Source organism: Eleutherodactylus coqui, chromosome 2, assembly GCF_035609145.1.
Source record: "Eleutherodactylus coqui strain aEleCoq1 chromosome 2, aEleCoq1.hap1, whole genome shotgun sequence".
Lineage (NCBI taxonomy): Eukaryota > Metazoa > Chordata > Amphibia > Anura > Eleutherodactylidae > Eleutherodactylus > Eleutherodactylus coqui.
The window spans coordinates 318,222,617-318,247,751 of NC_089838.1; the positions used below are offsets into that span (position 1 = coordinate 318,222,617).

The following is a 25,135-nucleotide window of genomic DNA, read 5'->3' on the forward strand; positions in this document are numbered from 1 at the left end:
GAATCAGAAGTGGTTTTTATTCAGTGTATAAATGTCTGTCAGTAGTCGGGGTGTGCACGGCCCTCTGGGTAATATTCCGGGGTATTCTCAGTACAGTGCAGCCCATATATGTTGAGCCCTCCAATTCTAAAGCATAATGCTCTGCAGAGCTCACAGAAAACACACAGGCAGCAGTGCAACGTTCTGCAGGCATGCAGTGTTACTGCAGTGCTCCGCCCATAGTGGCGTAACGCTCTGCAGGATCACCACAAATCTCCACTATAGATTATAATTAGGACATTTCCTTCCAAATAATCTACAAAAAACATACAAGGCATGTAATGAAATGCTCTGCAGATATACAGTACATATTTAACACATAGCCAAAATATACAGGCCGCAGAGCATTTCTCTGCAAAGTACAGTGGTGTGAATATTCACCGGATATTACCAGAAGCTGTGGTGTAACGCTCTGCAGATACACAGTATCAGTGTCCATCTTCACATGCCGTATTATTATACTATGCACGGTCACAGAACAAATGCCCTCTAAATACACAGGTGAAGGTGAAATGTTCTGCAGGCCTACACCAATGGAAAACAGGCTGCAGGGCACACGTCCGGTTGTAATACTCGACATTATCAGTGTAATTATGTAACAAAACACATAGGTGGTGCTAGAGTAATATTCTGCAGAGCATCGTGTATTCCCAGCCATATGCTCAGGCTGAAGTGCAACACTCTGCAGATATTTAGTATTCATGTACATCAAAATGAGACTGCAGAGAACAATACAGATATCCATGTATGATATATGTGTCGACGATATGTTCTGCAAGTGTCCACTTGTGCAATACAGTGCAATGCTCTGCAGGGACAGCGAACACAGCCTGTGGTGTGATTCTATGCACAGAGACACATATCTGCATAGTGCAATGCTCTGCAGACGCAGAGGATACACAGCCTAGGTTTGATCCTATGCACATAGACATATATCTATATAGTGCAATGCTCTGCAGAGGATACACAGCCTAGGTTTGATTCTATGCACATAGACATATATCTATATAGTGCAATGCTCTGCAGACGCAGAGGATACACAGCCTAGGTTTGATTCTATGCACAGAGATGCATATCTGCATAGTGCAATGCTCTGCAGGCGCAGAGGATACACAGCCTTGGTTTGATTCTATGCACATAGACATATATCTATATAGTGCAATGCTCTGCAGAGGATACACAGCCTAGGTTTGATTCTATGCACAGAGACACATATCTGCATAGTGCAATGCTCTGCAGGCGCAGAGGATACACAGCCTAGGTTTGATTCTATGCACAGAGACACACATCTGCATAGTGCAATGCTCTGCAGGCGCAGAGGATACACAACCTAGGTTTGATTCTATGCACATAGACATATAGCTATATAGTGCAATGCTCTGCAGATAAACATTATCAGATTATTAATACAGACTTCAATAAGAGTCATCCCTTTGGCCTCCGCTCACATATCACATAGCACTATGCGCCGTGTGAAGTGGGAGGGGCTGAGAATTGTGCGTTGCTTGTAGGTACGTTGACCAGATTTGTTCTCTTTAAGACCCGGCTAATAAGTAATACTTAGTTCTGTAACCTGATGCTGCCGTGACTACATCCCACCGACCGGCCGCTAACATTCATTAAAATAGGAAATAATTGTGTTGGAGGCGGAACTAAAATATGGACAGCCATAAATGATTGTCGCTTCACCCATAGCTGCTATGCGGGCATGAAACTACAACTCCCAGCATGCTCATCTGGGCCATTGCCCTAGACTGTTCCTACAGCGCCCCCTGGCTGCAGATGGATCATTTACATTCAGTGTGTGGAGTGCGGTACATTCAGATTTCCCCTTCAGCGACCTTGAAAAAGGACAAAAATTATATTACATGCAAAATATACATTCAGTATAAAATAACCTACATCGTCCTCCTCATATCCGGGTGAGGCCGTGATACCCGCCACACTGTGCCCCTCCAGGGCACTAGTGATACGTGGCAGTATGAAGCACCTCACGTCTGTAAAGCAGCAGAAATCAACCCCCCCTTATTACTCCCACTCTGTAACACAATATACACCCTTAAAGGGGCGCCCAGGAGCGACATAAAATATAGATGTATACTTCAGCTTCCGGGGCCGCACCGGCAACATGGGAGTCCCTCAATCTCCAGTGTCCTCCACGTCTGTGTAGCCTCACCGGCTGGTGACCCCCAGCACACGCTTCATGTTCTCATAGACTACGTAGCTGATGCTGACCGCAGGTATCACTTTCATGAAGTTGGGGGCTATTCCTCGATATAGACCGAAGACCCCTTCACGTGCCACAATGTAACGAAACAGAGCCACCATAGAGAGCTGCGGAGACCCCTGGATGGAAGCTGGAATGAGGAGATAGAATTGTGTAATATGGGCATACAATCCTCCCAGACATCACACATGCCACACGAACACTACACATGCACTGGACGACCACTTTATTAGTCACACCCATCAAGCAAACCCCATGGATCGCTTTTCGCTTTCAGAGCCGCAGCCATTTCTCGTGGCATCCACCCACAGGTGCCAGGGTGCGCCAAGAAATAATTCCCCACACCATTACTTCACCAGTCTGACATGAAGGGTTCATGGACTCATTCTTATCTGCCAACTTCTGACCGGGTGATGTTTTTCCACTGCTCAGTGATACAATTTTTGCACTATTTTACCCCTGGAGTCGCCTATTTTGCATAGACATAATGGCGCTGGAACTGGTCGTCTGCTGTTACAGCTCATCTGTGGCAAGGAGCGACAAGTTGGCAATTCGGACTCGTTAGTTGGTGACCTGTGTTGTGTTTGGCTGCAGTTTTCTGTACAGTGGCTGTTCCTCAGAATGATTCCTTACATCCTCCTCTGACCCCTTTCGGTGACGAGTTCTTTCCATCCAGAGGATCCCCTCTCGTTTCTCTTGATCACACCATTCTCTGTATACTCTTCACACTGCTTCATGAGAAAAGCCCACGCGATGGGCAGTGAGATCCTGGCCCCGGCTAGTCTAGCAGATCACTGGATAGTCCCATCTAATGTAGATTCACAGTGAAAATGATCCACAGCAAACCTGCCATGTGATTTTATGCTGCACTCCGGGGTCACGGGGAGAATTTCCATACAGGGGAGATTCAATTGTGAGGGGGCCGGGGGTCTCATAAAGTGACTGTTCAGTGTATGCTTGTAGTCAACGGCCAGCAGGAGATCAAATGGACTCAACTAGCATAAAAGGATATTCAGACACCAATATCCTGGACATCCCTTTTATGCCAGCTGTGTTCTACTACATCATGAAATAAAGCTATCAATGTTTTAAATCTATTTTTGCTGGATGGCGAGTCAGATTTTTTAAAATCCAGATCTGTTGCTATGTGGAGCCACAGCCGACCCGGGACCCTGTGCGCAGCGCCTACTTACCAGAGTGGAGTGCTGACTAACTGAACTTTGTGGTGAGCTGGAACACGTGTGCAGACCTATACATCCAGAGCAGCATTCATACTTCTGTCACTCAGCACAGTGTTGTCAATCACACTTCCAGCAAATAAGCTAAAATGTTTTGCAACTTTCTAATAAAATTTGTGTTTCAGTGAATCCAAACTGATACATTGTAGCAAATCATCAGGATAAGAGAGATGTGAGCTGCTGAGCCGATGGAGCTGCAAGTGCAGCCAGCTTCATATGGAAGTACAACACAAGTTACATGGGAGGAGGACGGTCATCACATGAAGTGACGTGAAGAGTGACAGTGAGCGCCTCAGACCTCTTCCAGCCACTCCCCTCCATTCACGGTGAACAGGCAGTCACAGATGAACGACTGCCTGTTCACACTGAGCGAGGAGTTGCTTATTAGTCACTTCGTTTCAGAAAGCTGAAACAAAGCGATTAACGACTAAGCAGCGATTTCTTGCTCAGCACCCTGTCAGGTCCCGCTTTTACACAAAATTGCTACTTTGAGTGATTTTTCATCGGATAGTCAGACCGTGTAAAAGTACCCTTATATTTACCAGCGTTGTATCAGAGGGGACGGGAAATGCTAATTAGGGGCATCACATAAAGGTGGACCCTTTGCAGAGATTAAGGCCTCATGTCCACGGGGAAAATCGGGCCCGCTACGGATTCTACATGTAGAATCTGCAGCGGGTCCCTCCTGCCCCGCGGACATGAGCGCTGAAAAGGAGAATAAATGACAATAAACTCACCTCCCATCCGCTCCGTTTCTTCTCTTCGCGGCGGCGTCATCTTCTCTCGTCGCGGCCGGATCTTCATTCTTCGGCTCGGCGGATGTGCACGATGACGTCGGTGACGTGCCCCGCGCATGCGCCGGGCCGAAGCAAAATGATCCGGCCGCGGCTGAGAGAGGATGGCGCGGCGCTGAAGAGAAGAACCGGAGCGGGTAAGTAAAATGTGATTTTTGTCTCCCGCGGATCCGGACGGCTTCCATAGGCTTCAATAGAAGCCCGCGGGAGCCGTCCCCGCGGGAGACCCGCATGAAAATGGAGCATGGTCCAGATTTTTTCATGCTCCATTTTTTTTTAAAATCACTTTTATTGACGATCCGCGGGTATTTATCTACCCGCGGGTGGTCAATGCATCCCTATGGGGTGCGGATCCGCGCGCGGGAGAAGAGTTAAAATCCGCTGCAGATTTTAATTCTTCTTTTCCCCGTGGACATGAGGCCTAAGGCCTCATGTCCACGGGGAAAATCAAATCTGCTCCGGATTTGTAACGCGGATTTGGGCCGCGGATGCAGTGCGGATGAGCTTAAAATAGTATTTTATTGTATTTTATTGCATGCGGATGACACGCGGATGCGGTTTTTTTCACGCGTGTATGCACGCGGATGGCATTTTTGCATCTGCGCATGAAAAAAAAGCTGCATTCAAAGTCCTGTAACTTTTTTATTTTTCTAAATACGGAGCTCTATGAGGGCTTATTTTTTGCGAGACGAGCTGTAGTTTTTATTGGTACCATTTTGGGGAATGTACGGCTTTTTTGATCACTTTTATAGCATTTTTTGGGAGGCAAAATGCTAAAAATTAGCATTTTGCCTCTGTTTTTTAGCGTGTTTTTTTACGCTTTTTGTCGTACAAAATAAAAAGCGTGTTCAACTTTTTGTACACGTCGTTACGGACGTGTCAATACTAGGGATGAGCGAACGTGTCCGTTACGGACACATCCGCACCCGGACACCGGCTTTGCCGAACACTGCAGTGTTCGCGCGTAAGTGTCCGGGTGCCGCCGGGGGGCGGGGAGATGCGCGGCGGCGCGGGCGGCAGTAGCGGGGAACAGGGGGGAGCCCTCTCTCTCTCCCTCTCCCCCCCACTCCCCGCCGCACCCCCCCGCGCTGCCACGGCGGCCCCCGAACTTTTTCGCCCGAACACTGAAGTGTTCGCAAAGTTCGGTGTTCGGGCGAAAAAGGGGCGGAGCCGAACGTGTTCGCTCATCTCTAGTCAATACCCAATATGTGGGGTTTTAATTTTTTTCCCTTTTTTTATGCTAATATTAGAAAAAGCATAAAAAAAGGTGTTTTTTTACATTTTTTTTACATTTTTCTTTTCTTTTCTTTTACACTATTCGAGTCCCTCTGAGGGACTTGCAGCACTATGCCTATGATCGCTGTCATAAGGCATGGCAGAGCTACTGCTCTCCCATGCCTTATCGCCTATACAGCGATTATAGGCACAGGCAATACAGGACGCCAGTGTCTGGCGTCCTGTTGCCATGGCGACAGGCCGGGCTCTCGCGATGACATCGCGAGAGCCGGCCGGAGACACCGAGGGAGCGCGATCTCTCTGTCAACTCTTTCCCTGTCGCGATCAACTTACTGTTGCAGCGGGACGCCGGCCGTGACTGACAGCCGGCTCCCGCTGCAGGATAGCGCGGGATCTTATGTGATCTCGCACTATCCCCAGGACGTACCGGTATGTCCTGTTGCGGTAAGTACCATGCTCCGAGGACGTACCGGTACGTCCTGGAGCGGGAAGGGGTTAAATCCGCAGCGGATCTCATGCACCCGATAAATGAGTATTTACAATCCGCAGCGGATCTCCCACACCCATAGAGGTCTATGGGGGTCATCCGGAGCGTGATCCGCACTAAAATGGAGCATGGCACGTTTTTTTTCATGCTCCCGATTTTTTAAATTCCCTTTTATTGACCATCCGCGGGTATTTATCTACCCGCGGGTGGTCAATGCATCCCTATGGGGTGCGGATCCGCGCGCGGGAGATCCGCTGCGGATTTTAAATCTCATTTTGCCCGTGGACATGAGCCCTAAAGGGGTTATCCCACTTCTAGCTGTCCTATTGAAATGAATGGGTCTCTACTAGAGACGAGCGAGCATACTCGCTAAGGGCAATTACTCGAGCGAGTATTGTCCTTAGCGAGTACCTACCCGCTCGGAAGAAAAGATTCGGGTGCTGGCGCGGGTGAGCGGTGAGTTGCGGGAGTGAGCGGGGGGGGAGGGGGGGGAGGGAGAGAGCGATCTCCCCTCCGTTCTCCCCCGCCGCTCCCCACTGGCACCCGAATCTAGGTACTCGCTAAGGACAATGCTCGCTCGAGTAATTGCCCTTAGCGAGTATGCTCGCTCATCTCTAGTCTCTATCAACCCAGACTACGGCCCAATGTACAGATCTGTCCACTTCCCGCAGCAGAACATCTAGAAGCGGCACAACCCCTTTGATGTACTGTTGCATTACATGGCGGGCATTGAAACACCAGCTCTAAAGGGGGGTACTGAATGAGGCACCCAGCTCTAAGACGTCCATATACCCTCATTGGGTCTACGCTCAGGTGATAAGTCTTTGAGAAACAACCCCTTTAACATGGATTGTAACACTTGCAAACTCATTCTCACCTTGTGCCTGCATGCGTGTCCTAACCAAGGCTAGAGGATAACTGGCAATCTGCCCACATGTGCTAGAAACTGTGCCACACGCCAGTAACACCAGCACTCCTGGGTCTGGGTTGGAGCCCGTCTGGTACTTCTGTAACCAAGTGTTCTTCAGTGTCTAAATGGTGGGCACAATAAAAGAATAAGAACAGACCGCACACCATGCATGGATCTCTGCCCCCCGGGCCCACGCTCACCTCATATACTGCCAAGTCAATGCCTGCATATGGCACAATGCCCAGCAGGTTTGGGAGGTAGCCCTTGAAATACGCTCTGACCCCTTCAGTGCGCAAGATTTGTCGAGCGCAGTCCGACATTCCCGAGTACTGACCAGTCCGCCGGAGTGCCAGCCGTGTCTTGAGGACCTAAAGAGAAATTCAAGTCAAGGATCCCATCACGTCAGTCTTCTGGGTCTCATCCAGAACGAATCCAGATTTAGTTCTGTGCTGGATTATCTGGATTACAGGAATTTTACCACATTATGTTCTCTGTCAATTGTCCACCTCACCTCCATAGGATAGATGGCAGTCTGGGCTATGGCACCGGCCAGGGACCCAGCGATGAATCTCTCTCTGACCCTCAGGGTCTCCTGCTGGCCACGGATGAGCTTCTTGATCTGTGGAACAAGACCATCCCCATTAGAGGTCCTAGTGAAGGTCTAGTGTGATGCCACCAGCGAGCGTCCCTCCTATGAGCATTTAACATTGATCGACTATACACACCAGCCAATGTAAGCGAGAAGGGCTGTAGTGCAAAGCATGGAGAAGGACAGAGGAGTGACCTAAAGCTCGGAAGAATAGGCGGTGGCTATTAGATTACCTTGGTCTCAAATGGACAGTGCCTTCGGTTGGTTGACTCACCTGCTCGTATGCCATGAACTTGATAGCAGATTCTGGAGCGATCTTCAGAACGTTTATCCCATTCCCACGCCAGAGCGATCGGATCCCTCCTTCCTTAATCATCTCTTTCAAACCTTTCAACATGGAGAGGCCATCAGATCTTGTTCCGTGGACCTGGGTACATGAAGATAAAGATGTGTGAACCCAGAGGAGTCACTCGTTGACAGATTATATAGTCTGTATATTACCTGCATTAGCACTTTCAGCCTGTCCAGGGGGGCCGTGCCTGTCCTAGAGACAGCGCCCGCCACTCCTCCGGCCAGAAGCTGCTTCCACCATGTGCCAGATCGGATCTCCTTCTGAGAAAACTCATCGGGAACGGCAAGGGACTCCCCTATGTCAAGAACCTGGAACGAATTCCAACACATACAGCGTTATCCATTATACCAACGGTCAGTGCAGGGACGCACCTCATCCACCAGGGGAACGGTAACATCAGACTGCCCATTTATTGCATACATTACCCGGAGGAATAAAGGCCCTTTTACACGGTATGACCCGTTGGATGCAGATGCCCAACAGGTCGTGCCAGCGATAATTGTTCCTACTTTTACACAGGGATGAGCATCACTCAGTGGATGAAGGCGCAGCGGCCGGGGATCGTTCCGGCCACCCGCCTCCATCCACAGTAAACAGGCAGTCATTCATCGATGAGCAACTGCCTGTTCACACGGGCCGATTGTCATTCAGTTTCTATGCATGCAGAAACTGAACGAACAAAAACTGAGTAAATTCTGGTTTGTCGTTCAGTCGGTGCAGCATTTACATTCAATGATAACCGTTCAGATTCCAGCTGGATCAGGGGAGTCCGGACGGTTATCAGACCGTGTAAAAGGGCCCCAACAGAGGAACACCATAATGCAGAGTTCAAGGAAGAGACTTGCTAGAGTGGCATAAAATCGCAACATCAACCGCAAAACTCTCTATTAACTTATCAATAACAGAAGCGGGTTATAAACTGCTCATCGCTGGTATCCTGTTCCTAAAAGAATCTCCATCAGGTTTCCGGGGTGTCAGGCCTATGGTTTAGGGGATGTAGAGGGGAGGGAACCTTTCTACATATCTGGTGCCCCAGGCTCCGCAGGTTCTGCATTCAGGTATGCACCCTTATATACTCCATTACTAATATTTTGCTACTTAAATCGTCGTAGCATCCCCGTAGAGTCTAACCAGCAAAAACAAAAGAGTGGGGGGAAAAAAACTAACTCACCTAATCCCGTTGTTGTTCTCCATCTGCTGTTTACCTGGCGTGTGAGGGGTCGGCTCCTGCGTGCCCTCGTCGACCTAGCTGTGTCTATCCTCTGCCATCCTCAGAGTCCACGGCAAGTGCGCAAGCGCGCAAGCGCGGGGAAGGGGGACGCATGCGCACTCGCTGTCAACTCTCCCAGGACGGCAGAGGTTAGATGTGGCCAGGCCAATCAGTGGGCGACGCGTCACTTGTGACACGCCGACCACTGACCCAGGCGGCAGTACTTGCTGCCCGGCATGGTCCGAGCAGGGGCGGAAGCTGGAACTTTGCCAGCTTCTGCCCTGCAATCGGACAGCTGCCGGAGGGAAAGTAGATGAGCAGCAGCCTCCCGGTGACCGGCCCCATACGGCACAGGTGAGTATGATTTTTTTTTCTGACAGAGTCCCTTTGGTGAAAAACTGGTGGCTCTTCTTGCAGACCGTGAAGCGGTATATGAAAGAGTCTGGTCGACTTGGTACCAATACTCGCTCACTATGCGTCTATGGAACCCAACAGCCAGATCTGTGACCTTCCCAGGGGTCTCTGAGCTCACCTTCACGTATATCCTCTACTCCCCCAACAAATATATGAGGTATATATCTGCGGAGCTAAACCAACAGAAGAGTTTTCTGCACCAGATATGACAAGCTACAAGCAGACCCCCCACCCCATGATCCTCCCCTTATGTGTTTTCCCCACTGTCTTTATACTCGTCTCTCCTTAAGGGTTTATTCACACGGGTGTTTATCTGTCGGGTTTTCACACCTGGCCGATATAAGCCACCCCTCTGATGCATTGGTTTACAATGCATCAGTGCACAGGGGTGTATCTCCGCAGCGTAAAAGCGCCCGGTCAGGCGGGACTGCTAAACTCCATCCCCTTTCTCTTCTCCCCTCCGCCCCTTGCTGCTGTTTGCAATGAGAGGGGTGGCACGGGGTGGGGCTAAAAAGCCCTTCCCTGCCCCTCGCCGGATCTTTATGTATACGCCGCCCAGTGCATCAAGCCGATATACGCTCGTGTGAATAGGCGCTAAATGTGACTCTTTTTTCAGGTGTCTTCAGGCCGATTACATTTTGTTTATTATATTAGAGGTTTATCTAATAAAGGAATAAAACTTTGAATTTTACTTTACTGTGTCATGCCGGGCATGTATTCCTGGGCATGTATTCCTGGGCATTTTGCCCAACTTTGTAACCCCCTGACTATTTAAATGAATGTAATATTGAAAGTCATGTTTAATATGTTTTAACCTAAAAAACTAATAAAAACATTGTTACCGTAAAATAAAAATAAGATTCTTTTGGCGTGGAGCCTCAGTCCAGGATCACAGCAGCTCTGTTTTTTGCGGGACCACTTGTGCCTTTATCGGTACCATCCTGAGATGCACGTACGTTTATAAAATTCTTTTTTGTTTTTCTTTAGGGGAAGCAAGATATTCAGAAAATCGCTATTTTCAAACGGCGGTCGTTCCAGTTCTGTAAGGGCCTGTCCAAGGTTGGTTACCTGATGGAACCGGAGCCGCGGACATTTACAATGGAACCGCCTTTTCCTGCAGAATGAGCAGAGCCTGTCCAATGCTGCTGGGGGTGGGGAGAAGTAACCCGCTCCCGTCACAGCCTACTAGTTTTTTGTTTTTTCTTATCTCCTTAATTTAAAAATATCCTAACTTTTTTTATTTTTCTAGAGACATAATACACGGGGGCTTGGGTTTTAAAGGACCCCCATAACTTTTGCAGCTGTGTAAGAAATTGCTTTTTGTGAGACGACCAGCAGTTTTTATTGGTAACATTTGACTGCTTTTTATTAATTTTCTTGAAGTTGGAGCTACCAAAAAAACAAAACAAAATGCAGTTCAGACATTGTGTCATTTTCATAGGAGCCATACAAGTGGGTCCTATGGAATATCTTGTAGGAGGTTCCGGACAGGGTCACCTGGTGGCTACCCTTGGCCACAGAGAGCGAGATGTTCAGGCCCCCCTCCCAGCGTCTCATGAACAGGAGTTTGTTATCAGTCAAGGGTTGGTTCAGAGCATTGTATTGGAGAGAAATCGTCCCCGACTGGAGGGGCGAGCAGACGCTCAGCCTCTCAAATGGCCTATTGGATACTTGGTAGTGTGGCTGAAGAAGAATGGATTGTACGAAGCTATAAATCTGGTGGGCTGCAAACCAAATGTCTTAAGGAAGTCAGTTCTCTACTTCGCCACCAGGTAAACCGTCTGTTAGCTTGCTTGGGGGGGAAGGCTTGGTTGGGAATCATAGGAAATAGTGGCAGGTAGTCTGAGATTAAGGAGTGCTAAACTCTATTTATCTTCCACATTCTGCGGAGGTGGGAAGTGTGGGGTGCGAAGTGTCGTATGGTAGAGGGGTTCGCATTTTTTTGTCCCACACGATGTCCGCAGTGGCTGTCCGAGCTACCATGGAGGCTTCAAGCTCCACCCAAAACGGAGCTCCCGGCCCTGCAAAGATGGGGGTGAGGGGTGGGGGAAAATCATGTTTGGGACACTTAAATGCCACAGAATTAAAACGCAATGATTGGAGATTCTCTGATTGTAGCTCTTGCAGGCCGGTGTCGGCAGTCAGAGATGGCAGACACCTGCCATGTATGCAGCAGGTTCAGCTCCTGAGCCCATATCCTAAGATGACACCCAACATGCACTGGACATGTATATCACACACAGGGAAGGGTTTCATGGGTATTCCCATCTTGGCCTTACATGCACGTTTTGTCTTTGCCTATGGAGTCCTTCTGCTAAATAAAGATGAAAATTGGAATTGCATTCCCTGAAGAGTCCAGGATGTCTTTTTGAGATAGCTTCAATTGATGCTGCTTTCCTCGATACTTCCTCTGTGCCTGACTGGGACCCCTTAAGTCTGGATCCCACGGTGAGCGTGCATCTATCAGCTTGACGCTGTCTTCTACCATCTTGCTGTATCTCCCTATTTGCAAGCCTATGCGGTTGAAGGTGTGCTGTTGAGACCTCTTGTTTTTCTGGCCTTACATGACTGTGATCCATCTATCCCACCAGGGATTACGAAAACTGCCAAGGCGACAGTCTTACGTGGTTCCCATAACTCTCACTAAAGTGAATGAAAGTTACAGAAACAGGGTAAGACTGCCACCCTGACTAAATACCAAAGCAAAATGCAAAAGTGTGCCTCATTTACACCCACCGTCCCCGCTATCTGTAATAAAGGAACTCACAGAGGAATGCTTCCAGAAAGTCACCACGTCCTCCATATTGTGCAGCGGGTTCAGTAGGAAATGATCTCTCCATTCCAGCCAGTCAATAGTTAATGTGCCATCACGATCCATGCTGTATGCGGGATAAGAAATAAAGAATTAAGGCCTTTAAAGTATGATCACACTCCGGAACGTAACACGTAATCTGCGTCACAGTCTTATCGCTTCTTAACGCGGATCTGCACCAGTCAGAATTTCCACACACAGATTTGGCCCACTGACAACAGCTAAATCCGTGTTCAGATCCGCGGCACAGGGGGAGCAAAATCTGCACCATCAGGGGTGGATTGTGCTGCGAGAAAATATGCTGGTCTGTGTAATGACAGTGAGCTCCACTAGGTGGCAGCACTGCAACCCCTTGGCGTAGCTATAAGGGTTGCATTATTACAGATGGGGCCAAAAGGGGGCGCATTATTACAGACAGAGGAATAAGGGAACACATTATTACGGATGCTGGATGCATTATTATAGAGGGGGCGAATCAGTACAGATGTGGCATAAGAGAGGCAGTATTACAGACGGGGACATAAGGGAGCACATTATTATGGACGGTGACATAAGGGGGCGAATTAGTACAGATGTGGCATAAGGGAGGCATTGTATGGGGACATATAAGAGGGCACTATCACTGTGTGAAGGGGACTACAAGTAACTCTTACTGTGTCATTACCGTTGGTGGCACAATAGATTGGGAGATTGTGTAGAGCTGTGAACAACGCTGGGAGGATGCTGGAGGAGCAAGGAGCCAAAGATATCTGTTAATTTCTGCAGAGACAAGTTATGAGCAGAAGAAGCTGTCATGGCAGCCTGGGCTGAATATAGAAGAGAAGAAAAAGTGAACATCTTAAGCCAGAAGGAACGCCATCTGTGATCACTTGTACGGTCTTCGTGTAGAGCTAGTATGTAACGCTATAGGGTCACTGTAGGACTTATGGGGATAATATTGGTTCTTATAGAAGGGTTTTTACTCTTCATTTTTTTAGTTTTAACAAATGTCCCCCTGGGGACGTAAACTGCTGCCTGGCATGAAGGGAATTTGTCAGGGGCCCTCTCGTGTCCGTAACGCTCTCAAGAAACCCGAACTCCACATGGAATCTTACGTTATAAGATAAACTCCTAACCTGAAATAACGGCTCAGACTACTGCGGGGGATTTAGTGGCCGCGGCATTTATTTCCAAACGGGTTTAACAATTAAATAACTCCATAAATCGTATCAAACTGATTAGTCTTGGTCGTACGACTATCACCATCAAATATAAACCCAACCGCTGATGCCCACCAGCCTGTAATTAACCCTATAGATACCATTAAAACCTGGCTAACCTAACTAACTACCTCACTGCTCCAGATTCCATGCGGCCCTAAGACCTTAACCCTTTCCAATCCACTGTCTGACGTCTGAAGACATTCTGATTGAAGGCTGTACTGCTCTGATGTCGGAAGACATCCGGTAGGGTATTCTTACTGTATATTACTGGCCGCTCTGTTGTTGAGGGCCTCTCCAGCATGTCCCATACCGTAGTACTGGCTCTAGCCAGCAGATGGTGACATTGTATAACGGCAAAAAGAGAAAGCCCCCTAGGAAACCCTGAATCCAAAATTTGATTGCAAAGGGTTAATGTCCCATGGCTGTACAGGAGGTGCCGGCCATCATCATGGATCCAGTGTCAGAGGAAGGGGGGCTCGGGTAGCATCAGATCTCAGAGTCTAAAGGATCAGCAGCAGTAAACGAGGACTAGAAGTTTATCCTGATGTCAACCACTGGTCTCCCCTCCAGACTAGGTACTAACGTTTTTCCCTGAAAAAAAGACAGTGTCTTATATTAATTTTTGTTCAAAAAGGTTTAACTCTTTTACATGTAGAGCTGCCTGGACACTATTTAAATTGACTTTTTTAATTAACTGTTAGCAGGGCTTAATTTTGGAGTAGGGCTTATATTTCAAGCATCCTCAAAAAGCCTGAAAAATCATTTTACATCCTCAAAAATTCTGGAAAATCGTGCTATGTCTTATTTTCAGGGTATGTCTTATTTTCAGGGAAACAGGGTAGCTACTGTCTGCCATCTGTGCAAGGGCAGAACAGACGGAACCAGTCAGCAGGCAGGTTCATGTAGAAAGTTGTAGGTATGTTGGTGTCCGGTAACACCCCCTATTATCTCTCACCTTTGCAGGATCTTGCGTGCCTGGGTCAGCGAGATGTGGACCCCGAGACCAAGAAAACATTCCTGGATCTCAGAAGCATCAATGCGGCCTGGAAGAGACAAGAAGATTAGATATAACTGGGGTATGTATATAAAGAAAGGGCAGAACAGAGTGCTGGAGCGGAGAGGTCTGTGCCAGCAACGGAACAGGCAAGTGAATAACTTCTGTATGGCTCATAATTAATGCACGATGTACATTACAAAGTGCATTAATATGGCCATACAGAAGTGTATAACCCCACTTTGTTTCGCGGGACAACCCCTTTAAGTGAAAAACAAACCGAATATCTCCTGTTGGTGGGGGGGGGGGGGGGGGTAAGGGTCCCCCAATAGAGTATAATGTAAAAACTAAACTGAAAAGCTCCATTCAGTCCAATGTCTATTTTCGATGGGGGCGGTTGTCTTATTCTCCATAAAAAAACTCAGAAAGTGGACAGAATTGAAGAAAACAAGAAATAAATGAGCCTTTATGTCCACGGCTTTTGGCCGTTTTCCTGCCCCGTGACCCCAGCCTAATCTGGACGGGCCGTAACATGATCAGACATCATTATTCATCGGCTGCCGTGACGAATCACAATCAGTAACTGGGTACATAATAGGCAGATGTATAATCTTACAGCTGGCAGCTACCTGGCAGGTACCGCCCTAATACCATACTCCAGAGACTGGCACTACGCCCAACTCTGCTTTCTCATGACCTTGGGAAAAAAATGAATTAATGACCTTGAATTCCAGACAGCAGAGATTAGCGTGTAACGTGCGGCGGACGGAAGCCCCTGCGGCTACAATTAATGTGACCTGGGCTTCTGGTCTACTGACATTATACAAATCGCTGTATCATGGGCTCTTCTAAAACTTATTCACTATCTTCAAGATCTCTGCTTGCTGTCAGGGAATGAGAACATCACCGTTCACATCCAGGGAGGTACAGGCCTGATAATTGCACAACTGAGGCTTCAACGCTGTCCAGTTTGGAGATGTCAGTCTCACGCCATCCCATGAAGAAGTGAAATGGCTCCATGTTTTGGGGTGGGGGGTTGGAGGGGGTTTGTTTTTAAGAAGTATACAGGGCAAGAAAAATTACGTGAACTTTCTTCCGTGGGTCAGTAGAATTACAGCGATACCACGTTTATATATAAGTAAGGCTGCGGTCACGCGGGACGGAAATCTCGCGGAATGCCTGCAGTGGACCGCACAGACATTCTGAGAGATTTCCGCAGCTTGAGGTCCCACGGTGTCTCTTATTCGGCTGCGGCCAGCTCTTCCCCATAGAGAGGAAAGATGGCCGCAGCGGAAACGGCCATGAAATTGATATGCCTTGGCTTTGAATTCCGTGCGGGATGTCAATTTCAGAGCGGCCTGGCGCAGCGGCTGGCGGGATTTTTGCAAATCTCATCCACTTTGCTGCTTTATCCTGAGATAAACACTGCCAGCGGACTGTTCATGCAGTAAGTCTGCACAGAAATTGCGCAGCAGCTCCGCCCCGTGTGAAACCAGCCTTAGGGCTTTTATCCACTAACGTTTTATTTTTTTTAACGCTGCGATATCGCGATATTTTTTTCAAAGGGACTTTCTAACGTTAAAATCGCATCACACACACTCATTTAAAAAAAAAAAAAGCGCAAAAAGCATAAACTTGTGATTTTTGTGCGATGCAATTTGAACGTTAGACAGTCCCATTGAGAAAAGCGCAGCGATATCGCAACGTTAAAAAAAAAAGCACATTTTTAAACAACACTAACTTTTTGTTTTCCGTGGACGGAGCTCTGTGAGGGCTTATTTTTTGCAAGACGCGCTGCAGTTTTTATTGGTACCATTTTGGGGTACATATGGCTTTTTTTGAATACTTATTGCGTTTTTTGGGAGGCAAAATGAAAAAAAAAAGCATTTTGCCTGTTTTTTAGGGGTTTTTTACGCTTTTTGCCATGCAGGATAAAAAGCGAGTTTCATTTTATGTACGCGTCGTTATGGATACGACTATACGAAATATGTGGGCTTTTAATTAGAAAAAACTTTTATGCCAATATGGGAAAAAGCACAAAAAAGGGTTTTTTTTACATTTTTCTTTTTTTTTTTTAACACTTTTTATGTCCCTGTAGGGAACTTGTACAATGGCACCTATGATCGCTGTGATAATGCCTTATCGCTTATATTACAGATCACAGGCAGTGGCAATGCAGGACGCCTGTAGCTGGCGTGCTGTTGCCATAGCCACCCGTCGGTCTCTCAGTGATTACATCGCGAAAGTCTGATGACATCACAGAGGAAGCGTGCTCCCTCTGTGAGCCCTTTATATGCCGCTATCTACATAGATCGCGGCGTGTAAGGGGTTAACAGCGGCGGTTGCTGTCCTGATGCAACCCCGCTGTCGCAGGGGGCATGGAGGCTTTATAACCCTGTTGTACCGCCTCTAGCTTGGATACAAGATGTGATACGGGCGGGCATGGGGGCTCTAGTACTCTGTTGTACCACCTCTAGCTTGGATACAAGATGTGATACAGGTGGGCATGGAGGCTCTAGTACCCTGTTGTACCGCCTCCAGCTTGGATACAAGATATGATATGGGCGGGCATGGAGGCTCTAGTACCCTGTTGTACCGCCTCTAGCTTGGATACAAGATGTGATACGGGCGGGCATGGGGGCTCTAGTACCCTGTTGTACCACCTCTAGCTTAGCTATGAGATGCAGTACGGACAGGCATGGAGGTTCTAGTACCCTGGTGTACTGGGTACAACTGTTGTCCCGTATGGTAACCTGTGGCATATTTCTCCACATTTACTGGAACTGAGGCTCTAGATCGTGCAAACTCGTAGGCCATGGGCGGTGGCGTCCCAGATGGTTCCATACATGTTCTATTGGTGATAAATCTGGCAATGGGGCGGCCACAGAAGTGTAACAATGTTGTGGGGGGCTTCCTGTGACCCCCTTGTGTGTGTGGCTGACCCTTATCCTGCTGCCTCTTGGAAGCCACTATGACAGGAACACATGTGGCTGCAGGACGTCCTGAACATATCGCTGAGCTGTCATTGTCCCTTGTACCACTATTAGGGGGGACCGACTGTCGTAAGCGATGGCCCCCCAGACCATCACACCAGCAGGGGGCAGGGTGCTGGACATGAACACGGCTGTTGTCAGTGCCCAAATTAAACCTAGACTTGTCGTTGAAAACACTCCACAGTGTTCAGTTTTATCGTTCACGACATCACTGCAAACAGAGGTGCCAGCAAGTGTCAAAGACAGTACTTGTAATGGTGCCATGAGGCCAAATGTCCTTCAGCCAAGCGCCTGGAAATGGTTCCGACAAACACAGGGGCCTTTAACGATGGCGCCCACTGTCTCTGGATGATGGGCAACAAAACAGTTGGAGCTGCTGGTGCTTGTCAGACTCTCCTCTCTACTGCTGGTCTGTACAGGGCGTCCTGAGCCTGGTCACCTTGTGTGTCCTCACTCATCCACTGGTCCCAACACCTCCAAACAGTCTGATCAGATGGTCCTCTCTACTGCTGGTCTGTAGGGGGCGTCCTGAGCCCGGTCACCTTGTGTGCCCGCACACATCCACTGGTCCCAACACCCCTAGCAGTCTGGTCAGACGCTCCTCTCTACTGGTGGTCTGTAGGGAGCATCCTGAGCCAGGTCGCCTTGTGTGTCGTCACTCATATACTGGTCCCAACACCTCCTAACAGTCTGGTCAGACACACCTCTCTACTGGTGGTCTATAGGGGGCGTCCTGAGCCCGGTCACCTTGTGTGTCCTCACTCATCCACTGGTCCCAACACCTCCTAACAGTCTGGTCAGAACGGCTGGTGGGGACAATTCATCGCTACGACCATCCAGCTTCTCACACCCCAATAATGCGCCCCCCTCAGACTCTGGTAACGGAGTGCCATCTCTTCTCTGCGTCGTAGAGGCGTCTAGTTGTCAACAAGCTCCACACAAGTGGAAGAGGTCACTACACACAAGGAGCCTCCGAGAGCCTCTTATAGGCCAAGGGGGAACCACTTTTAGGGCCTCCAGTGACAAGACTGTCCATCTAATCACCACAACTCTCATCATTTGTATATCTGCCTTTGCGGTACAACGCTCTCCTTGTTTTCAATAGGAGCGCTCAGACAGCTGCTCAATCGCAGCGCTTTTAGCCATTTAATGCTCTTCATCAATGATGAGGAGTTCTAAATGCCGGGGTCCGCCACAGCATCACTGCGGCCAAAAACGAAAGTAGAACACGACAAAGTGCTGTAATTTAAATCGCAGCGCTTTCAGGAACGCAGCAGCAACGCCTGTGTGAGCCCTTAGGGACAATACTTTCTCAAGTGGGCGATTTGGGGGTAATAATTCAAAGTCCTTGTTATAGGTTCACTAAGGTTCTGTCTGTGTAATATTCCATACAGCCAGACAGCGATGCAATAATAAGGGACTTCTGAAAGGGGGTGAATATTTTTGCATATCGCAGTCTCAGTTACAACTGATGTCATCTGCACTATTACTGGAGGTCAGGCGTGACCAGTAGTAATAGGAGGTCCCGTCTGACGTGGTCCTGCCCATCATTATCTGTACGTGAGTGTCTGCATGTTCCCGGGTGTCTACAATTACGGATATGTTATATATACACCATCGTTGTTGCGGTCCAAGCTGTTGAACATGATGAGGAGTCTCTTCTCTCTTTCAGCCAGGTATCGGGTGAACTCATCAAAATCCAGCTGCCCGTCCTGATCAGTGTCCCCGACTCGTAGGATCTCCTGCACACCGAGGGGAAGGAGAGAAAGTATTAAGAAGGCATTCTCCATTTATGTCCATATATGTATTACATGTGTATTATATATAGCAGTACTGAGTAGGGCTCCTCCGCCTCGGTATACTACAGACAGATGGGAGTGCTGGTATGACACTGGTGCTGTATGCACTATAATCCTCGGGGAAGTCACAGTCTGTCTGTATACTCTTGTAAGGGAATAATGTGCCGCTCTATGAGTCACGCTCCATACAGGAGGATGGCTTCCCGCCTCTGCTCCACAGTTACTGTGTACATACTAGAAATAAGGGAGGACTATCACCCTGTGTATCATACACGAGGGAGGACTATCACCCTGTGTATCATACCTGAGGGAGGACCATCACCCTGTGTATCATACCTGAGGGAGGACCATCACCCTGTGTATCATACCTGAGGGAGGACCATCACCCTGTGTATCATACCTGAGGGAGGACTATCACCCTGTATATCAATCATGAGGGAGGACCATCACCCTGTGTATCACACACGAGGGAGGACCATCACCCTGTGTATCATACATGAGGGAGGACCATCACCCTGTGTATCATACATGAGGGAGGACCATCACCCTGTGTATCAATCATGAGGGAGGACCATCACCCTGTGTATCACACACGAGGGAGGACCATCACCCTGTATATCACACATGAGGGAGGACCATTACCCTGTGTATCATACATGAGGGAGGATCATCACCATGTGTATCATACATGAGGGAGGACCATCATCCTGTGTATTATACATGAGGGCGGACCATCACCCTGTGTATCATACCTGAGGGAGGACCATCACCCTGTGTATCATACCTGAGGGAGGACCATCACCCTGTGTATCATACCTGAGGGAGGACCATCACCCTGTGTATCATACCTGAGGGAGGACCATCACCCTGTGTATCATACCTGAGGGAGGACCATCACCCTGTGTATCATACCTGAGGGAGGACCATCACCCTGTGTATCACACATGAGGGGGGACCATCACCCTGTGTATCATACCTGAGGGAGGACCATCACCCTGTGTATCATACCTGAGGGAGGACCATCACCCTGTGTATCACACATGAGGGAGGACCATCACCCTGTGTATCACACATGAGGGAGGACCATCACCCTGTGTATCACACATGAGGGAGGACCATCACCCTGTGTATCACACATGAGGGAGGACCATCACCCTGTGTATCACACATGAGGGAGGACCATCACCCTGTGTATCACACATGAGGGAGGACCATCACCCTGTGTATCACACATGAGGGAGGACCATCACCCTGTGTATCACACATGAGGGAGGACCATCACCCTGTGTATCACACATGAGGGAGGACCATCACCCTGTGTATCACACATGAGGGAGGACCATCACCCTGTGTATCACACATGAGGGAGGACCATCACCCTGTGTATCACACATGAGGGAGGACCATCACCCTGTGTATCACACATGAGGGAGGACCATCACCCTGTGTATCACACATGAGGGAGGACCATCACCCTGTGTATCAATCATGAGGGAGGACCATCACCCTGTGTATCAATCATGAGTGAGGACCATCACCTTGTCTATCAATCATGAGTGAGAACAATTACCCTGTGTATCACACATGAGGGAGGACCATCACCCTGTGTATCATACATGAGGGAGGACCATCATCCTGTGTATTATACATGAGGGCGGACCATCACCCTGTGTATCATACATGAGGGAGGACCATCACCGTGTGTATCATACATGAGGGAGGACCATCACCGTGTGTATGACACATGAGGGAGGACTATCGCTGAACTTATTATACAGGGTGGGCCATAGAAAAGTAACCTTGCACCACATGCTTATGGAAGCTGTCTAAAAAAAAATCTGTCTTTGTTGCCCATAGCAACCAATCACAGCGCAGCTTTCACTACTTATACTACGGAGGTAAAGGTAAAGCTGCGCTGTGATTGGTTGCTATGGGCAACAACGATACATTCTCTTTTAGACAGCACTCAGAAGAGTGTGGTGCCGGCCTAATCTTCCATGGCTCACCCTACATGATGGAGGACTACCACCATACATATTACACTCTTTGTCAAGAAAAGCCAACCCCGCCCTAGGAGGAGCAGTTGTGACCTGCCCGATCGTCAGATTTATCGCCAGTAGCACACGTACGGGACACCAACTTCAACAGGCTACAAGATTGTACAACCTAGAGGTCCAGGTACAATAAATGTGGAGCAATATACCGCAGGATACCATATGGAACCTGTATGCCTCCACGCCCGCCCGTATCACATCTTGAATCCATGCTAGAGGCGGTACAACAGGGTACTAGAGCCTCCATGCCTGCCAGTATCACATCTTGTATCTAAGCTAGAGGCAGTACAACAGGGTACTAGAGTCTCCATGCCTGCCAGTATCACATCTTGTATCTAAGCTAGAGGCAGTACAACAGGGTACTAGAGCCTCCATGCCTGCCAGTATCACATCTTGTATCTAAGCTAGAGGCAGTACAACAGGGTACTAGAGTCTCCATGCCTGCCAGTATCACATCTTGAATCCATGCTAGAGGCAGTACAACAGGGTACTAGAGTCTCCATGCCTGCCAGTATCACATCTTGTATCTAAGCTAGAGGCGGTACAACAGGGTACTAGAGCCTCCATGCCCGCCCATATCACATCTTGTATCCAAGCTAGTGGTGGTACAACAGGGTACTAGAGCCTCCATGCCTGCCCGTATCACATCTTGTATCCAAGCTAGTGGTGGTACAACAGGGTACTAGAGCCTCTATGCCCGCCCATATCACATCTTGTATCTAAGCTAGAGGCGGTACAGCAGAGTACTAAAGTCACCATGCCTGCCAGTATCACATCTTGTATCTAAGCTAGAGGTGGTACAGCAGGGTACTAGAGCCTCCATGCCCACCATATCACATCTTCTATCCAAGCTAGTGGTACAACAGGGTACTAGAGCCTCCATGCCTGCCAGTATCACATCTTGTATCTAAGCTAGAGGCAGTACAACAGGGTACTAGAGTCTCCATGCCTGCCAGTATCACATCTTGTATCTAAGCTAGAGGCGGTACAACAGGGTACTAGAGCCTCCATGCCCGCCCATATCACATCTTGTATCCAAGCTAGCGGTGGTACAACAGGGTACTAGAGCCTCCATGCCCGCCCATATCACATCTTGTATCTAAGCTAGAGGCGGTACAGCAGAGTACTAAAGTCACCATGCCTGCCAGTATCACATCTTGTATCTAAGCTAGAGGTGGTACAGCAGGGTACTAGAGCCTCCATGCCTGCCAGTATCACATCTTGTATCTAAGCTAGAGGCAGTACAACAGGGTACTAGAGTCTCCATGCCTGCCAGTATCACATCTTGTATCTAAGCTAGAGGCGGTACAACAGGGTACTAGAGCCTCCATGCCCGCCCATATCACATCTTGTATCCAAGCTAGCGGTGGTACAACAGGGTACTAGAGCCTCCATGCCCGCCCATATCACATCTTGTATCTAAGCTAGAGGCGGTACAGCAGAGTACTAAAGTCACCATGCCTGCCAGTATCACATCTTGTATCTAAGCTAGAGGTGGTACAGCAGGGTACTAGAGCCTCCATGCCTGCCAGTATCACATCTTGTATCTAAGCTAGATGCGGTACAACGGGGTACCAGAGCCTCCATGCCTGCCTGTATCACATCTTGTATCTAAGCTAGAGGTGGTACAGCAGGGTACTAGAGCCTCCATGCCTGCCAGTATCACATCTTGTATCTAAGCTAGAGGTGGTACAGCGGGGTACTAGAGCCTCCATGCCTGCCAGTATCACATCTTGTATCTAAGCTAGAGGCGGTACAGCAGGGTACTAGAGCCTCCCTACACAGGGTCGGTTCTCCACAATTACTGACCCCTTTGCTCTGACATGTAATCACTTATAAGTTACAATCACACAGAGTTTCTCTCCATCCGATAACTTCTAGGGGAGGGAAGGGTTTTTAACAATGCGTGTATATGGGGGAGGATATTGTACATATTATACGTCAGCGAGGTATATCAGTGTACATATTATATAGAAGAGTGCAGTTGTACACAATATACTGATGGTCACTATATATATATGAGGGATGACTTGTATGTAAGGACTGTCAGTATATGATATATGACGCCCATCACTGTACACATTGCATTGGAGGACTATCCCTGTGTATACATGTATCGCAGCCCCGGGTATCACTCACTTGCTCTGCATTGGTGCAGCCTCTCATGCCCATAGCCGCCAGTCCTTCCCGCAGCTCGTTGATATCCACACGTCCATCCTTGTTGGCGTCCAGCTGGCTGAACAGCGCCGCGTACCTCCTCTCTCCGTCAGACTCCTTGTCCTCCATGGCAGCGGCTGGTGCGGGGAGCCAGTGGCCCCCGGGGGCCAGTCCCGGGCCCGGCTGCAGCACGCTTAGCTCTGTAGATTTAGTGCTTGAATGATGTGTGTGCTGCGCCCTCCCGCACGGAATGTCCCACTGACAGCAGCCGCACACGGCGCTGCCTGCAACAGGACTGCACCGGCCGAGGGGCAGGCTGCGACTTGTAGTCCGGGGTAGAGAGCCCCTCGGTGCATGACAGGTCCTGGCAGATCCCTGCTCACGTGGCTGCAGCTCAGGGTGTGATGGAGTATAGCCCCCATCAATGCACTCCTGGGCTGCAGCAAGGACAGGGGTGGGCTGCACACAAGACCCCACACCGCCTCCTAGGTACTGCCGTTAGGGCTGGCCCACGTGGACGTATGTGACCAGCATATTACATACACAGTACATACATATGCGTAAATTACGTATATTACATCCCCATAAGCCCACATTGGCGCACCACAATGGGACATGCGGTTTTTTGTTTTTTTTCGCACTTGAAAAAAAATAGGTGTGAGCTGTCCAATAGAAATCAATGGGCTTTAATCACCACATAATCCGCGGGCAACATATGTCCGTGTGAGCCCTCCGCCTATGGGAACGGAGGACGCTACATGTACCGCTAAACACAGCTCAAATACTGTGCTGCCGTCACTGTGATGTGGCGGTCTTACACCGCGCCGCACAACCCCTCGCAACTAGCGTCTACGTGAAAAGAAACAGCTTTTAAAAAACATTTAGGCTGGGTTCCCACGGAACGGAAATCTCAGACTGTCGGGGGGGGGGGGGGGGGGCACACGGAAATTCCATGAGATTTCTGCAGCGTTAAGGCTGCGTTAAAAGCTTTTCCGGCTGTATTCCGATGTGTAGATCTCTCTGCGTCTTTCCTTGTGCAGATGAGAATAGGGCTGATCCCTCCGCACTGTGACAGCCCTTCAGATATTTGTAGACCGCTATTAAGTCTCCTCTCAGCCTCCTTTTTTGCAAGCTTAACATTCCCAATCCTTTAACCGTTCCTCATAGGACATGATTTGCAGGCCGCTCACCATCTCCAGTTTGTCTACGTCTTTTTTAAAGTGGGGTGCCCAGAACTGGACACAGTATTCCAGATGAGGTCTGACTAAGGAAGAGTAGAGGGGATAATGACCTCACGTGATCTAGACTCTATGCTTCTCTTAATACATCCCAGAATTGTGTTTGCCTTTTTGGCTGCTGCATCACATTGTTGACTCATGTTCAGTCTGTGATCTATTAGTACATCCAAGTCTTTTTCACATGTTCTTCTTCTTAGCCCAGTTCCTCCCATTCTGTATGGGCTTTTTTCATTTTTCTTGCCCAGATGTAGGACTTTGCATTTCTCCTTGTTAAATACCATTCTGTTAGTCGCCACCCACTGTGCAAGCTTTTCTAGATCTTTTTGAATACTCTCTCTCTCTCTCTCTCTCTCTCTCTCTCTCTTCCCTTGTGTTAGCTATCCCTCCTAG

General features: G+C 48.6%; 1 protein-coding gene across 1 annotated transcript; it reads right to left on the minus strand.

The window, feature by feature from the left end:
• Positions 1-23,743, minus strand: LOC136612962 (mitochondrial adenyl nucleotide antiporter SLC25A23-like). Its single transcript, XM_066593736.1, has 10 exons — positions 23,490-23,743; positions 19,113-19,239; positions 14,466-14,553; positions 12,264-12,375; positions 8,022-8,180; positions 7,795-7,947; positions 7,443-7,550; positions 7,132-7,299; positions 6,899-7,052; positions 1-2,396 (listed from the first exon to the last, which is right to left on the minus strand). Exons 1-10 carry the CDS (start codon positions 23,634-23,636, stop codon positions 2,212-2,214), a joined length of 1,401 nt encoding a protein of 466 aa, XP_066449833.1. The 5' UTR covers positions 23,637-23,743; the 3' UTR covers positions 1-2,211.
• Positions 23,744-25,135: the final 1,392 nt, after the last annotated feature.